Source organism: Castor canadensis, chromosome 8 (genome assembly GCF_047511655.1).
Source record: "Castor canadensis chromosome 8, mCasCan1.hap1v2, whole genome shotgun sequence".
In the NCBI taxonomy this organism is placed as follows: domain Eukaryota; kingdom Metazoa; phylum Chordata; class Mammalia; order Rodentia; family Castoridae; genus Castor; species Castor canadensis.
In genome coordinates this window covers 158195986-158213574 of record NC_133393.1, presented here as the reverse complement: position 1 = coordinate 158213574, position 17589 = coordinate 158195986, and the positions used below count along the sequence as shown (strand labels likewise).

Here is a 17589-nt window from a genome sequence, read left to right as displayed (position 1 = left end):
CACGAGCAGCGACCAATGAGAAGGCCCCGGGTCAGCGTCCCGCGAGAGGAGGGCGGGGCCGAAAGGCAAAAGCCGGCCCTCGGCCCCGCCCCTCGTCGGCGGCCCGGGGCGGACATCTTTACTCCGGGCGAGAAGGGCGCTCCAGAGCCGCAGTGGCCGGGGCTGTAGTAGCCATGTTAGGTTTGGGCAAGAACTTCGCTTCTGTGCCCAGTTTCCGCCGCGTCTCTTCCGGCCGAGTGCAGCCCAGGCTTCAGGGCTCCAAAGGACGACGACAGGGGTAGGAGAGGTCAGCACGTACCGCCGGGGCCCGGGCGCTCAGGGGGTGGCGAGGCTGGGGCCGTCGGGGCGACAGGGGTACCGAGCTCGCGCTGGCTGCAGAGTCCCTGGGTCCTGACGACTTCCGGGCTCCTCACCTGGGCGCTGATCTCTCCCTATGGCTGGACCTCTCACATGGGGACTGACGTCTGCGCCCGGGACCCGCTCCTGTGTGCTTGGGGACAAGGGATCTGCATTGCACACGGCCACCTGCCCAGGCCATGGGCACCCGCTGACCTTCTCCCCGTTTAAGAGGTTTAAGTGAGGCAAGTTAAAATGTGCACTGTCTTGGTTTTAGAGAAGGCCCGTTTTGGAGGTGGGGAAGTGTCAGTAGAAAAAGTACAAATGACGCCAAGTTTGATCTGGTCTTTGGTGGGCAGCAGGAATAATTTGCACCAGACCCTTTGTGTTTCCAACTGAGAGATACAGTTTGAACCTGTGACTTGACCGATTTCGGTGGAAGTCTTGGACTCCTAGTTGACGGGGACTGGGGGACCCTTGCGGGCTGTTTCCTTGTCAGAGATGCTGTCATTCTGTGAGCCAGTTTGTTAAAACAGCCTGACCTGGGCCTGTTGAGCCTGCCATGTTCCTGGGACCTGCTGCTTCAGATGAACCGTGTGGTTGTAGAGTAGCTGCACAGTTGGCTGTCCCCCTTCCCTGTGGTGGTTTTGTTTTGTACTGCTATGTCACATTTATTGCCCCCTGTTCCTGGATGTCCATTCTGACTTACCCTTCTTCTTCTGGTACTTTGAGGACCAAGCTGCCCTTGATCTTCAGAAAAAAAGCACAACCCAGTGTGGGATGGGCCTGGCAGGAAGCTTGGGGTGAGTTCTGCAAGGAACATTCACCCCATGGCTTGGATTTTTCTTGCAGGGGGGGCAGCGTGGGGTCAGCCAGGATAGCCATGTCAGTCTCTGCTGAGCTTTGCATCCTGCCCAGCTGCCTCTGTGGTGTGGTGTCAGTGCATTCTGTCTAACTCATTGTTTGGGGAGGACTGGAGAGCAGTGTGTAAGCACTGTGAGTCTCCTCTGCTTCCCTGGAACTTCTTCATACGATTGGCATACTCCTAATGAAAATACAGACTAGGGTGGCGGGATCTCTGTTTTAGAGTTTTTCTGAATTTCTTCTTCAGCAGGTGTATTGAGCACCTACTGTGCATCGAGTTCAGCTGGTGCAGAAGTCAGCCCAGCAGGCCCTGCCCCAGGTTGTGAATTCAGGGGCCCTGAGCGCATCACTGATCCAGCACAGTAGATCTGTTCTTGGTGCTGAGGCAACACTGGTGGGAAAACTGCAACAGAAACCCCGCCCTCAAGGGCAACCTAAAAGCTGCCGAGAGGGTTTGGATAGGAAGGGTCCCCACAGGCTCATGTGTTGGAGACTTGGTCCCCAGCTAGGGGTGCTATTTTTGGAGGTGGTAGAGGCTTTAGGAGGGCCTAGCAGGAAGAATCAGGAGATCACTGGGGGTTTGACTTTGAAGGCTATACCTGCCAGGCATCCTCTCTCTCTGCCCCTGGCCACCATGAGGTGGCAGCTTTTGTCGCACACTCCTGCCGCCATGATGTTCTGCCTCGCCTCAGGCCCAAAGCAGTGGATCCAGCCACCATAGAGTGGACTCCCTGAAACCATGAGGCGAAAGCTTATCTTTCCTCTTTTGAGTTGCTCTCTGGGGTATTTATCAGAGTGATGAAGAGTTTGACTATAGCACTTTCTCCCATCTAGTGGTCAGTGGTTCTGACTGGCCCTAGACCAAGTTTTTATATTTGAGAAAGGAAAAAGGGATTGTGGTCTATTGGTCATTATAAAGTTATGAAAGCCTCTTTCTCCCCACCCCCACTGTGCAGGAGTCCTGTTCCTTCTGGTCACAGATGTTCCCTTCCTTCATAACCCCTCCATGCTGTCTTTGGAGAGTCCATACTTAACTCTTGGATCAGAAAGTGATGCTAACAAATAGTAAGCACTATGGCTCTCTCCCTCTACTTTGACCCTTCTGGTTTTGACTGAATAAAGTCAAACCTGTTTTTAAAGAATCCAGAAAACACGACTGGAGGTGTGGCTAAAGCTCAGGGGTAGAGCACTTGCTTTGCAAAGTGTGATGCCCTGAGTTCAAACCCCAGACCCACCAAAAAAAAAAAAAAAAATTAAAAAGAATCCAGAAACACAAAGAAGCATTTGCCCTCTCCTCCCTAGGTCTTCTGTATGTGGAAACTGGTGCTCTGGTGGATTCGCAAGGATCTCGTGCCTTAAGTCCCCTCATGTCCTCCTGTAGTGTCTGGATGACTACTTGCAGGCAGGTATAGATTTGTTGCCAGTGTGGTGCCATTTTGGGCACCACATTTTATCTCCTCCAGGCCCCTGGGGTGTGGTTCAGAGTGCTTCAGGATGGGTTTCCATAATTCCATCCCCTGTCCCTGGAGGACTGGGCTTTGTGGCTGCCCAGAGTCCTGTGTCCCTGGCAGTTGTGCTACTCTCCTGTAACCGTTCCTCTATGTCATTCTTGTCCTCTAGGTGCATCTCCCACCCAACCTCCACCTCACAGCCTTGGGTCCGTCTCTCTTGGCTGGTAAGCCCAGGTTTTTCCTGACTCTCCATGAAGAGCTGACCTTGAGTGCAGAGGCTGTCTCACTGCCGACCATTGGCCTGTGACACAAAAGGCTTCCATCAGACGGTCTCAGGGTCACATGTAAGCTTGCTGGTTGGGACAGGACTGCTTCTCAAGTGTGATTTTTCTTTTTCTTTTTTGGCTCTACTGGGGTTTAAGTGAGGTTTTCACGTTTGCGAGGCAGGTGCTCTACTGCTTGAGCCACTCTGTCAGCCCTTTTTGCTCTGGTCATTTTGGAGATAAGGTTTTGCTTTTTGCCCAGGCTGGCCTTGAGCCACGATCTTCCCAATCTCAGACTCCCACATAGCTTGTGACAGGCACACACTATCTCACCCAGCTATTGGCTGAAATGAGGTCTTACAAACTTTTTGCCTGCCTGGTCTTGAACTGTGATCCTTCCAATCTCAGCCCTCTGAGTAGCTAGGATTATAGGCAGGAACCACAGTGTGATTTCAAGTGTGATTTTTCTTCTACCTTTCTTTTTTGACACAATTTTAGACCTACAGGAATTACAAGAGCAGGTCAAAGGATTTCTGGTTCCTCTTCACCCAGGTGTCCTAAAGTTAACCTCAGAGAGGTTTTTGAAACTTGGGATCCAGGTTTTCATTGTGTCAGAGTGTGCAGTGCTAATGGCGGCTGTCTCTCATCTTTGGTTTTATGAAGGTTAAAGCCCCACATGGCGGGGAAGAGGTCACCCGGCAGGCGGCCACTGCTGCTGCTGGGGCTGCTTGTCACAGTTGCCACCATCCACCTTGTCACCTGTCCTTACACCAAGGTGGAGGAGAGCTTCAACCTGCAGGCCACACACGACCTGCTCTACCACAGGCTGGATGTGGACAAGGTGAGGCCACTGCTGCCTTTGGCTGGGAACCTTGGTTTACTCCTCAGGCCTCTGGCTGATACTCTTTCTCCTTGCAGTATGACCACCACGAGTTCCCTGGAGTTGTCCCCAGGACGTTTCTGGGGCCACTGTTGATTGCGGCATTCTCCAGCCCTGTGGTTTATGTGCTCTCACTGTTGGAGGTGTCCAAATTTTACTCTCAGCTGATAGGTAAGTGGGTAAGAACTTCCCACGAGGCAGGGAACTGCGACAGCTTCACAGTCAGCCTGAGCTTCCTCACCTGGGGGCCTGCCCTCCATTACCTTAGCCTTACCATCATACCTGAGGCATGCGACAGTGTGCTCTGTGCCTCCACACTCCTTCAGTCAGGGTGACAGTAACTTCTTTCAGGGCCAGTAGGAGAGAAGGCATCTGTGAAGCCCACTGCTCCCACCTCAGCCCTGCTAAGTCACAGAGCCCTTTATTTCTGCAGTGACAGCACACCTGTACAGAAAACATGACAAGCAACCCTTGAGATCCCAGAGGCCACCTCGCTGGCCTGCATGCACGTCCTCCCAGCCTTTTTGTGCACATATGAGTACTTTAAAACTTTGACTGACACGTATGTTTGTACTTGCTAGTGGAGTACGGAATGATGGTGACACATGCATACGTGCATAATGACCAAATCAGGGTAACTAGCATTTCCATGTCCTCAGACATGGCTCACGTTGGGAACCTTGAGGCTTGTAATTACATTGATTTGTTTTCTCTTTTGCTTTTTTTGAGATGGGTTCTCGCTGTGTAGCCCAGGCTGGCCTGGAACTCAAAATCCTCCTGCCTCAGCCTCCTGAGCACTGGAATCGTAGACATGTACCACCATACGTTGTCCTTCTAGCTATTTTGAAATACATCATAAATTGTTGACAGACTCCATACCATGCTGGAGACCACCGGCCTCATCCCTCCTATTTGTAGGTGGTGCCCATGCTTCCTTTTAAACCAGACAGAACATCTGTGCATGTTCTACAACCTGGCTTTTTTGTTTTTGTCAACAAGCAGCATTTTTCCATTTCAGTGAATCTTATTGCACCTAATGCAGACTTTATTCAAACTTCCCAATTGGGTGCGCTTTTCCCCCAGGAGCCTCCACCAAGAGGCCAGGGAGCCAAGACAGCCCGGACTGCTGCCTCTGCACCGTGATGTCCTGCTTTTCCTGACTGTTCTAAGACAGTCCAGATTTTCTAGTACTCCTGGCCCCTGCTGGAGGCCCAAATAATTCCTCTGTGGACGATGATATGTCACCCTGGACTGAGGTTGTCACAAATTGTCCTCACCTGACCCTCAGACTACAGTTGGACTCTTGGGAAAATGGAAAATCAAGAGGGCCCCAGATGGGCTCATCAGATGAGGGCTTGGTGGAAACAAGAACCTTGCCAGGGAATGTAAACAGAAGCACCAGAAGTACACGTCAGCCCTGTGGACGTGGGCTAGCAATGCCCAAGTGAGACATTGCACTGCAAGTTCAGGAGTACACGTCAGTAGAAAAAGGCTAATGTCCAGGCTGGGTTTCCTCCTGAGCGCCTGGGTTGGCCTCTGGAAGTCTGCAGTTCCCGCCAGCAGGGGTCACTCCACAGCTGCCAGTGCACAGCCCCCACTCAGGCTTTGCAGCCCCTCTGCCTTCAAGAGAGCAGCCCCAAAGTGATTTTCTCCTGCTTCAGTCTCTGGCTAGGAGCCAATGAGGCCCATCCACTCTGAGTGTGTGTGGTCTGCTGGCCCCTTCTGGGGACCCCTACCTCACCTGTCTTTTCAAGACAACTGGCCTTGGTGACACTTCTATTCAGCTCTCTACCCTTGGGGCCCATGTCCCACCTTGTCCTGCCCTCAGCTGCACAGGGCAAGGTCTGAGGTGCTCACCATCACTGTCTGTGCTGTGGGGTCCCTGGTCACCTGTTTCCAACATTGCCCTCAGCTCTACCCAGCTGTTAGAGTAGCTGACCAAGCCATGTGGTCCTAGGTAAAGCTGTACATTTGGACTATAGGGCTCTGAGTGCAGGGAAAGGTCCCAGGGTCCAGGCTGCCCACTTTTGGTACCAAAGGCAACTTCTTAAGTGGTTTCCTGTCACCTGGTTGCTAGCTTAGCATGGCAGGTGACACTGACCAAGCTGCTTTGATTCATTGTTTCTGTGCACACTGCACATCACTGTCTTTTGTTTAGTCAGAGGAGTCCTTGGGCTCGGTGTGATTTTTGGACTCTGGATGTTACAAAAAGAAGTCAGGCGACAGTTCGGGGCCACAACAGCTGCCATGTTCTGCTGGGTGACGGCCATGCAGTTCCACCTAATGTACTACTGCACACGAACACTCCCCAACGTACTGGCCCTGGCTGTAGGTATGTAGCCGCAGCTGTGTCTGCAGACCCCTTGCCTTGCTGGGTGAGGGAGCGCCTCCCCACCCCAGTTGCCTCCCTCTGGGCTTCTCAGACACACTGCCCAGTGTCTCCTGTAATGGAAAGTGGAGTTCCCTGCACAGGGGTGGTGCTTTTTAGCAGTGGCACCTAAGAGGCACCTGTGTCTGTGAATCTGAGAGTACCCGTCTCCTGGAGTCACTTTGCATGACTCTTGTGATGAGAAACACATTTCCCCTCAGCTCATGTGCCCCGAGTGGGTGGGGAGGGTGACAGTGGCACTCATGTCTTGCAGTGTTGCCGGCCCTCACAGCCTGGCTGCAGCACAGGTGGGCCCACTTCATCTGGCTCTCTGCTTTCGCCATCATCGTCTTCAGGGCTGAGCTCTGCCTGCTGCTGGGCCTCATGCTGCTGCTGGCCATGTGCTACAGAAGGATGTCGGTGACCAGGCTCCTCCAGCACGCCATCCCAGCTGGGGTCCTCTGTCTAGGCAAGTCCGCTTCGCTGCAGACTCTTCCACATGGGTTATTTTGTTTTGCCTTGTTTTACGAAGATGAAGAGAAATTTGTGATTTTAAAAATCCAATTAAAATGGGCGCTAGTGACTTACACCTGTAATCCTCAGGAGGCAGAGATCAGGAGGATTACAGTTTGAAGCCAGCCTGGGCAAATAGCTCGTGAGACCCTATCTCAGAAAAACCCATCACAAAAAAAAGGGCTGGCAGAGTGGCACAAGGTGTAGGTCCTGAGTTCAAATTCCAGTACCGCAGGAAAAAAAAAAAAAGTCCAGCCAGCCCCATGCTGTTTTCCATGGGCAGCTCCCCACTGCTGCCCTGGGAGCCTCTGTCTGCCCATCTGTCCTTTGGACTGTTTGGCCAGGCAAGGGAGGCCTGGAAGTGGAAGGGCCACTGTCCGGCTCTGCGGACCGCTGGGGCGATGGTGACCTGTGCAGACAGCAGCTTTCCTGGGGAGTGGCTGGCAGTTTCTGTGCCATGCGGTGCATCGGGGAGCTGTTTACCCATGGGCAGGATGTTCCTGGTGGCCGTGCTTATTCCTGAGAACGGTTTATTCTGTTTTATTAGGACTGACAGTTGCTGTGGACTCCCATTTCTGGCAATACCTCGTGTGGCCAGAGGGAGAAGTGCTTTGGTACAACACCGTGCTAAACAAGAGTTCCAACTGGGGCGTATCCTTTATGACTGTGAGGTGGGGGAGAGGCTGCTCTTCACACCTGGGAATCACTGGCTCCAATGGCGTGGCCGGCTGCTCTGCCTTCTGCCCACTCTGCAGATGTTATACCACGCTCAGCTTTAGTCCTCATGATAGTCTGCTCTTTAAGAGCATTTGCTATGGGGTGGTTGGCAGGGTGGCTCCAGTGTTAGACCACCTGCTTAGCAAACATGAGGCCCTGAGTTTGAACCCTTGTACTGACAAAAACACAAAGAACATCGTAATGGAGCATTTCAGGTGAGCCCACAATAGAAAGGATGGTGTAATCATTAGTCCCCGGGGCACATGTCACCCACTGTCATCTGCTTTTACTGTGAAAAGGAGGGACAGATAAAAGAACTCCCCACAGCCCTCCATGGGGACCCTCAGCCAGCTTGTTGCTGGGGAGGACATGCCTGTCACCTGAGGTGTGAGTCTCCACACCCCCTGAGGCAGTCTCTTGTCTTGGGTGCCACTTTAGCCTCCATCCTACCTTCTGCGTGGTTCCGTTATGTGGACAGTGACCCGATCAGTGATACCTGGCATAGCTTCCTTAACCCCCAACCTGAAGACCTCCCCGTTCCTGTGGTATTTCTACTCTGCCTTGCCACGTGGCCTGGGCTGCAGCCTTCTCTTTGTGCCCGTGGGCGCAGTGGACAGAAGGACCCATGTGCTGACCCTGCCGTCCCTGGGTTTCATCGCTTTGTATTCTCTGCTTCCCCACAAAGAGCTGCGCTTCATCATCTACACGTTCCCAGCCCTCAATATCACGGCTGCCAGGGGCTGCTCCCACCTGTGAGGCTCTGTACTGTCACACTTGTCTCTTTTTTCTTTTGAGGTACCTCCAGCCCAGTCTCTGGTCTTTTTTCTTTTTTTATGGGGGTGTTGGGGTCGAACCAAGGGCCCCAGGCATGTTAGTCAAGTGCTTTACCTCTGTGCTGCGTCCCAGCTGACACTTCAAGTTTCATTGGAAACAGGTTTGCTGGCTTAAAATGGGGCAGGTTTTTAATGGACACATAGGAAGTGTGGTCCTCAGTGTACCATGTAGGCCATGAGTACCAGCTGACCATGGCTTGCTGGTCTCTGTCTGCCATCACCTTGGTTGTAAGTCTTGTTCCTGTCAGCACAGTGTTTGATAACTGTCCTAGGGCTGGTCACTAGGGGTAAGGGACACTTGACAGTGGCTGTGCCAAGCTGGGGAGGGTGTGAGCTGGCTGCTTGGTGAAGGAGAAAGCTATAGGGACAGGCTCCCTGTCTGTCCTGATGGCCAGCAGCGGGGACTGCAGGTTGAGGGTTGTCCAGACTGGAGGGCTGGGGAGGGGTGTGTGGCTCCATGTGGAGGACTCAGTGAGGCTAGCATGGAAGTTGTGTAGGGGACAGGTGACAGCAGGCCATGGGGCCAGGGGAACCAGCAGGGGTGGGAGTCAGAGGTGATGGAGGAGTAGGGATGGGCAGCGGGCAGTGGAGGTGAGGCCAGACAGGGTGTGAGGAGGGGTGCCCAGGCTAGAGCATGGAGGTCTGAGTACAAATGGGCTCCCAGCATAATGGGCTCTGTAGAACCAGGAGTCCCACCCTGCCCCTTTCCTTGTTTGGACGTGGAGAAGATCCTGGGGTCAAGACAGGTCACATTGAGGACTTGCTTCTTTGGTGGGAACAGGAGGCCAGTGGGCCTGGCTAGGAGGCTAAGAGGCAGAGCCAAGATCCTGGGAGGGCTGTCCAGGCTGGGGTGGGGGTGGGGGGCAGGGATCTGATGGAAAGACACAGAGGTGCTGGCTTTGGTCAGGAGAATAAGCCCCATTATGTGGCCCTCAGTGGGCCCCATGAGCCCAGGCTTCCCCAAACACCTGTTAGAGAGGAGAGGCTGGCCAGGGTGCTGCCTTCACATCTGCCCTCAGCTTCCACTGCACCCTCCACTGCTCACTTGCTTGTCTCTGCCTCTTGTCATAGTGACCAAATATCTGACAGAAACAACTTAAAGGGAGGTATCATATTTGTGGCTCATGGTTTCAGAAATTTCAGCCCCTAGTCCTTGGCTCTATTGCTTCTGTGTCCATTGGGAGGCAGGACGTCATGGCAGCTGGAGATGTGGCAGAGGCTGCTCACTTCATGGAGGACAGGCAGCAGAGACAGGCAAGAGCCAGGGAGCAGGTATAACCTTCAAAGTTTTGCCCCAGTGAACCACTTCCTCAAGTCTCTTCCACCTCCTGCCACAGCAGCACTGGGGACCAGGTGGTCAGTACATGAGGCCGTGGAGACATTTCAGGTGCAGACCACAGTGGGCCTCCTGACTTCCCTGCCTTTGGCTGCTTTGTGTCTCGGGGTTGGTTTATAGGCCCAATCATGGGCAAGAGCAGGGTGGGGGCAAACATAAAGCTTGATGCAGTTAGAGCACCAGTGACAGGTTTTGGGCAGTTGTTTAGATATGTTCTTGCTACGCAGCCTGGGCTGGCCTTGAACTCACGATGCTCCTGCCTAAGCCTTGTGAGTGGCTTGGATTACAGGTATGTACCACCTTGCCTAGCTCATTGTGGGCTTTTGCAGCTGGACAGAGGGTCTAACATGAACTGGACTCAGTTTTGCCAAAGCAAGAAGCTGGACACCTCCAGGCTGGCCTGTAAGGGACCCGTTATGCCGGAGGCCACCTGGTGTGCACATCGGCCTTACCTGAAGGAGGACAGAATTCTTGCATCTTTGCTGCACCATCTTTGGTGGTGCGGTTGGATCTGCCCTCGGTCATGCCAGCCCCACCCTGTTCCTCAGGCCTGGGAGTGAGGGCAGAGCACTTTGGTGTCTGTGTTTCCGAGATGGCCCTGGTGGTGGATTTGTGCCTCAAAGGGCAGGGAAAGGCATGTGCGTGTTTTTGAAGCAAGTGCTCAGGTCCTATGCCTGTACTTTATCTCACGGCAGGTTCCCGACAACACTGGGCTTCTCAGGCAGGTGCTTGTGGGGCTGGAGTCATCCCAGGGTGGCCTTGTGCCAAAGATTGCTCAAGTCCTGTATTTGGGGTGGGCCGGCTACTTCTGCTGGAAGTCTGCATTGCTATTCGCCAGTCCAGAAAAGGACTCGGAGCCTGGTGACTGGGATTTAGACACTGGCTGGCAGACGTCTCTGTAAAGACCAAAGCAGTCGTTCTCATATTTGTGAATGGTACAGTTTCTTACAGTCAGCCACCGATGGCAGGGAAAGCACAGGTTGCGGTTGAAGCTGCAGTCTTACAGGCTCAACACAAACCTGGGGGCAGGGATGGCCTCTGAGCCTGTCAAGCATTGACAGGGTGTAGGTGGGCAGCAAGCTGACCCTTGAGACAGGGCTCAGTGACAGAATTCACATAAAGCCATTCTCAGAAAAGAACGGAGGACAAGAAGAAAAACATTCCTGGGAAAGGAAGGGAGTTTGGTGACCTACTGACACTCTGCAGGGTTTGGATGTTCTTAGCAGCTGGTTCTGGCCTGGGGATCCACCAGTGCTTGGAAAAGGCAGGTCAGCACAGGCTCTGTTGGTCTGGAGGACAGGCAACCAAAGCCTGGCCTCCCGGCCTCCCAGTCTCCCAATCTCGGCCTCTTGGTCTCCTGGCCTCCTGGCTTCCCGGCTGGTGTTTGTGCACCTTATCTGCTTTGTCCAATTCACTTTTTCCACAATGGAGGCGGAAGTGAGGGGCTTGGCATGGGCGGTCTCTGACCTAGGCAGTCACTTGGGAATCTTTGAAAATGCCTTTTTGAAAATCATACAAGCTTTTTTTTGTTTTTTTTTGGTGGTGGTACTGGGGCTTGCTAGGCAGGCGCTCTACCACTTGAGCTGCTCCTCCAGCCCTAATACAAACTTTAAAGTGGCCTCTTGGGTGAACTTTAGCGAGTCTAAAGGTGGCGTTTCAGCCACCCTAGCTGATTATTTGCGTAAGTACTTGGTGGTTAGCGTTCTGCCTGTTATGATGGGGTGAAGTTGAAAACAGGCCTGTCTGTCCTCAGAGACTGCTTTCCTCGGAGTCTCTTGGATACTTGGACACTAGCTTTTTCACTGCATATTTTCATGGAGCGCTGTCATTCTTCTTTTCAGGCTGAATAACTATAAAAAGTCTTGGCTGTACAAGGCAGGGACCCTGCTTGTGATAGGACACCTCGTGGTAAATGCTGCTTACACAGTCACATCCCTCTATGTGTCGCATTTCAACTATCCTGGGGGCGTTGCAATGTGGCGGCTGCATGACCTGGTACCACCCCAGACAGGTCAGTGCCTGAGTGCTGCCAGGGGCCAGCCACACCTGGCTGAGGAGCTGGGGCTGGGTTCTGACCACTGCGTGACTTTCTAGATGTCTTCCTGCATATCGACACAGCTGCTGCCCAGACTGGTGTGTCACGGTTTCTACAAGTCAACAGCGCCTGGAGGTCTGTTTCTGGAATGACATAGCTGCAGGTGGAGTGTTCCTCTGGGGCCACCTTAGCAGCATTCAGGAGTTGGGAAGGGGGTGTGGGGTGCAGGCAGGGATGGGTGATGTGGGGACAGCTAGCTCTTCTTTCTCAGGTACGACAAGAGGGAAGACATGCAGCCTGGGGCGGCAGGCATGCTGGCCTACACACACATCCTCATGGAGGCAGCTCCCGGGCACCTGGCCCTCTACAGGGACACCCACCGGGTCCTGGCCAGCATCGAGGGCATAACAGGCGTGAATCTGAACCTGACTAAACTGCCTCCCTTTGATGTAAACCTGCAGACGAGGTTGGTGCTTCTGGAGAGGCTTCCCAGGCCGTCCTGAGGGGCTGGGGGCTGGCCTGCAGTCCAGCAGCCTCCAGGAGCATCGTGAGCTCAGGTCTCTGGCATAGCTAAGGACTCAGTATGGGAAGACAAAGCTGAGGACTGCCACCATGCCCTGACATTCACCTACTGGCGGGCCTGGGCCGTGCCACAGCCACACCTGGGCGTGTGGCTGAGAGAACAAGAGCCCAGGTCTTGCTGGCATCCCAGGAGCCACCAAGGGAGACGGTGGCCTGCTCAGACCTGCCTATGTGTGGTCAGGTGGGCAACAGGATCATTTATGGTCCCAACTGGGTGTCATTTATAGTCAAGGAAGGACGGTGGTCATGTGCTGCCTGCCCAGGCTCAGGAGACCACAGGGTAGAGCCAGGGCCTTAGCACATGTGGGTAGCCCTTCTGAGTTCGCAGGCAGGCCATCTCTGTTTCAGGTTAAACTTTGGAGATAAATATATCCGAAACAGAATGAGAATAAAAAACTTGTTTTCTTGTGTAGTGTCTTGTGAATGTGGTTACTTTTGGATACACCTCTGCCCAGCTGTCACACTAAGGGCAGTTGGCCCTGTCACCCTTATTGGACACGTATTTGTAATGTGTGACACTGCCAGGCAGCACATGACTGCGGGTGGGTATTGCTCTGGGCACATGTACACACGTCACGCTTGCACACGCATACACACTGGAGGCATCACACTTCATAACACACACACGTTTTCCTGGGACACGTTTGCCTGAGCCGTTCAAGACCAGTCCATTACATGTGGCCTTTGGCCCCTGAGTGCGTCCGGTGGCCATTTCCAGCTGGTACTTCCACGTTTTTCTCATGCATCTCAGACACTTCCAAGAGGGCTCCACGTGATGGCGGGAGGGTGGGCTTTCAGACTCCAGCTCTTTTCCCTGGCACTCAGCCTCCATGGCAGCAAGCTCTTCCCCCCATTCCTGTCTCTTGATCATCGGCATCGCTCATGTTCACATACTTAGCGTCTGTTACTGGCTCGCACGTGTGCACTTCTACTTGACTTCAGTGGTCTGTGAGTCCTGTCCAAGTTTTCTGGCTTTCACATTGTAGGAGACTTGCCCCATGGAAGGCCTGCTCTGCCCTTGTGACATGCCCTCCTTAGCACTGCCTGACTTCCAGCACAGTGGTGTCCCTCTGGGCCTCTGGAATCAGCCCTGTCTGAGGGATCTTGGCTTCTTTGGGAAGGGAATGGGTGTGCTTGTTGCTCTTGGGGTGTCTGCTTTTAGGCACTTTCTGTGGACAGGGTAGGCAGGAAGTACAGGCATGCCTATATGCATACACATCTTACACACATGTGCTCTTAATTCATCCCAGCTCCACAGAATTCTTGCCTCCCTCTGCTCCACATTTGTGTTTCTCTTCTACAGTGAGAATATTGAGCTTATCTCCTTTGCTCAATGATAAAAGACATGTTAAGTAGTTTCAGAAATGATTGCACAAAACAAACCCATCAGAAAGAGGTCAGGTTTGTTTTTAGATCTTCACTCCCCAGCCACCACTGGGTCATGCAGTCAGACTGCTGATGAAGTCCTTGTCAGCTCTTTCCCTGCTCAGTTTGATTGTGTTTTATTTGTAGAACATGACCACGCTTCTGAAAATCAAACCACTCACAAAGGCGTACTCACAGAGGGCTCACTGCTCTTCCTTTTCTGGTAACATCTTTGTTTCCTTGGTTGACTTGTAAAGATACACAGAAACACATTTCACTTTCCTTTCTTTCAGGTAGCATCACCGTCTTTACTAATGGTGTCTCTGGAAATGGATGTGTCGGTGCAGAGAGCTCCCACAGAGCTCCATGTGTGGGGGCCATGGTTCACTCAGCACCTCACCTCCACATGGGCATTTAGCTCATTTCCATACGTTGTAAGTTGAAATAATGCTACAATAAAAAAAGTTGTACATCTGTTTTCTTATTGTGGAGGGAGGTCTCTCCTCAGGGTGAACGCATGGTAGAATTGTTAGGTATGGCCAAACTCCCCCACAGAGGGCTCCATTTCCATTTTACATCCCACAGGGCCAGGCCTCGGCTTTGGCTGTGTACGTCAGTGGCTTCAACCTCTGTTTCCCCTTAGGAGCAAAGCTGAATGTCTTCCCACAGATTTAAAAGTGTTTGTAACTTTGGTTCATTTCTCTTGGCTTTGAGGTTACTTTCTCTCACTTTATTAAAAATGACTTAGTGATTAGGGTACTCACCCTTCATCCCCATGTGTGCACAACTGACCTCCCCCTCGTTAGTCTTGGGCCTTGGTTATGAAGGGGCCCCCATCCCTGTTCGTGTCGCGGTCTCTGCTTGCCTTGCTTACGGCCACCCTTCCTGTGCTTCCCGTATCCTCAACCACACCATGTGCCTTGCTCTTTGTGGTAGAGCTCTGGTCTGTCGAGTGACTGTGTGTGTGGTGTGAGGGTTGTCTAATTCTGCATCTTCCCCAGATGCGCAGTCACTTGTCCCTCTGTGTTGGGCCTGCTCCATCGGCCGGTCCCCTGGACCTGGTACCCCTTTCTACACCTTGTTGTGTGCTTGGTGTCTGCCAGGGCAGCAGCCCCACAGTATTTTCCCAGAAGTTACTGTTTTTACTTTGAAACAGGAACGTTGGTGTAAACTCACCGTGCTCCATGAAGAGCTCGTAGGTATTTTGTGGATTGCCCTGGAGTGTGGATTCACTTGGGGCAGGGGCGGCCTGCTGCTGGGCATTTTAACCTGGAGCGAGGGGTGTCATGCATGCCTCCTGTCTGGTCTGTCCAGCATGTGTTGTCATTTTCTTCACACCAGCTTTGAATATGTATTGTTAAGCTCATTCCTAAAGATTTTCCACTGTCTTATTTTGTTACTGTGGTAAATGGTGTCTTCTCATTCTCCTAACTGGGGAATTATTCTGTGTATGAGTGTGGCTGATTTTTCATCTTTTGGCTGACTAAGGCATTATTTAAATATAATAAAGCTTGTCAATTTTAGCCTCTGGTCACTGTATGAACCACCACAAACAGGAAGTGGAACAGCTCTCTGGCCCTTCTGTGCTTGCTCGACACCCCTGAACACTCGTTTTGTCCTTTCTAGGGTGTCACAGTAAAGGGACGTACAGAATGCAATCTCGTGCTCTGGCTTCTTTCACTCCAGGTGATGTTTCTGAGGTCCCTGCATGTGGCAGATATCATCTAGTTAGGTGTTACCATTTCACCCGTTTTTTCTGAGCTAGTTTCTCAATGAATGGATATACCACAGTCTGCTTATCTACTCAACTGATGTCCACATGGGTTGTTGCGTTTCTGGTGCTCTTGTGTGACTATAAATGTCTCCATTTCTCTAGGTAACTAACTACCTAACAGAAGCCAGAAGATAAGCACCTCCCAAGGTTTTCATTCCACTGCTTTAAATTTTAACTCTACAAACTTGTGGGAATAGTGTCATAATTTGGTACAGGTGTGCAGTGTGTGCAGCTCAGAGTAATTAAACATTTCTCACCTTAATTTTTTTTTTTTTTTGGCAGCACTGGGGCTTGAACTTAGGGCCTCACACTTGCTAGGTGGGTGCTCTACTGCTTGAGCCACTCCACTAGCCCTTTTTTGTGGGTTTTTTGAGACAGGGTCTCACTTTTTGTCTGGGCTGGCTTGAACCTGGATCCTCCTGATCTCTGCCTCCTGAGTAGCTGGGATTAGAGGTGTGAGCCACTGGCATCTGACTTTGAAATTTTTTTTGTTTTAATTCTTAGTTCCCACTAGTGGTATAGGAGAGTTCTAGTTTCTCTGCAGTCCTGCCAAAATGGTGTTGCTGGTCTTCTCAGTTTTAGCTCCTGACAGGTGTCCAGTGATCTTGACTGCACTTCTCTGGTGACTAATGGCGGTGAGTATTTCCTGTGTATATTGACTTACCTGTATCATTTTTTATGAAGTATCTGTTCAAAGATCTCGTACATTAAAATTTGTTGTCTTAGTTGTAAGAGTTCTTTGTCTTCTGGATACAAGCCCTTTGTCAGGCCTTATAACACTTTGCCTGTGTTTTTGGAGGAGCTTTCATATCATCTTTCATATCATCTCAGCTTTCTCTGGTATAGCTTGGCGCTCTGTGTAAAAATATTTGCGTACCCTAGTTCACGTGAAAAAAGTTGAGAGAGAGAGAGAGAGCGAGAGAGAGAGAGGGAGATGAGGGACAGACAGAAAGGACAGGTCACAACAGGGTCGCGTGCACGCATGTGGCCACACAAGCAGCCCTTGCTGACTGATTTGGGGACATCTGACTGCAGCTGGCCGGGCTGTTCATGAGAACGGCTCCATCCCTGTACACATCTCTACATGCGCGTTCATGCATCTGTTGGTGCATATATGTACCCAGGAATGAAGTTGCCGTGAAGTAGGGTACGTTTATGTTCAGCTTTACAAATAACTACTTTCTAGAATAGTTCTAGCTTTGCATTCCTACCAAGAGCACGTGAGAGATCGCTTTGTCCGTATCTCATAAGCATTCAGAATTTTCTGTTTTTTTCTTTAGCCACCCAGATGGGCACATTTCTCTTTTCATTTTTCAACTTCTCATTATGAAACCTTATAACACAGAGAAAGTTGAAAATAATACAATGACCACAACATACCCAAAATCTGTGTTGCATAATTATAAATATTTGCCCTGTCAGTCTACAGACACACTTCTCCAGAGATGTGTGTGTTTGTAAACATGGCCATCATTTGCTGACTCAGTGGACATGAAGCAGACCTCAGATCTCTTGGGGTCCCGTGACAGGTCCTAAGCCCTCCTAAAACCAAGGCCATGGCCCAACAGGACCACAGCAGTCTCAGCACACAGTAGAAGGAACCACAAGAACATCTGCCTCATCTGGAGCCCACCTGTTTCCTAGCACTGGTATTCCAGAGCCAGGAGGCACGGAGAGTTCTTCTGCCATGTTCGGCTTTTTCATCTTCAAACCCAACTCTCCCTCTCCACATGCTCCAGTGTGTCAGAGAGACCAACCTTTCTAGAAGCAGCTTCAGTGAGGTGTGACAGGCCTGAGTGCCACATGTCTCGAGTGCTGGCCTGTGAGGACACGCAGGATGCCCGCTCCACAGGCAGATGTGAACAGACCAAACTGGTCAGCCCAGTGCCGCCTCCTGCCCATCCCGGGGGTTCCTACAGCAGCCTGCAGCCGCATCATTTATCAATCTGTTATTTCCTTGTTTTTATTTTGTGCTTTCAGGGTTCTTTTTTTTTCCTTTGGTACTAGTACCTTGAGCCACTCCACCAGCCTTATTGGCTGTCATCCTGCAGATGCTGACGGATGTCTGGCAACATGCACCCCCCACTGTGGAATCATTTGGATAGTTTCACTGACCCAAAAATCCCTTGTGCTTCACCTGTTCATCCCTCCCTGCCTGCTAACCTGATCACGACTGACTTTTTTTTGTCTCTATAACTTTTCTTTCTGGAATGTCATATAGTTGGAACCGTGCAGTATATAATAGCCTTTTCAGATGGGCTTCCCTCACTCC

General features: G+C 51.7%; 1 protein-coding gene across 2 annotated transcripts; it reads left to right on the top strand.

Annotated features, from left to right (window-relative positions):
* The first annotated feature begins 141 nt into the window (after nt 1-141).
* On the top strand, nt 142-12590 carry Alg12 (ALG12 alpha-1,6-mannosyltransferase). Of its 2 annotated transcripts, none has more exons than XM_020181506.2 (12): nt 142-286; nt 2503-2606; nt 2821-2995; nt 3578-3755; nt 3833-3965; nt 5953-6126; nt 6437-6631; nt 7223-7326; nt 7921-8144; nt 11403-11572; nt 11656-11731; nt 11868-12590. In XM_020181506.2, coding segments are annotated over exons 3-12 (1488 nt in total). In that variant the 5' UTR covers nt 142-286; nt 2503-2606; nt 2821-2993; the 3' UTR covers nt 12100-12590. The 2 variants fall into 2 exon arrangements, with proteins under 2 accessions (XP_020037095.1, XP_073940843.1); XM_074084742.1 differs by having other exon boundaries at nt 11656-11759; nt 11868-12004.
* The last annotated feature ends 4999 nt before the right edge of the window (nt 12591-17589 follow it).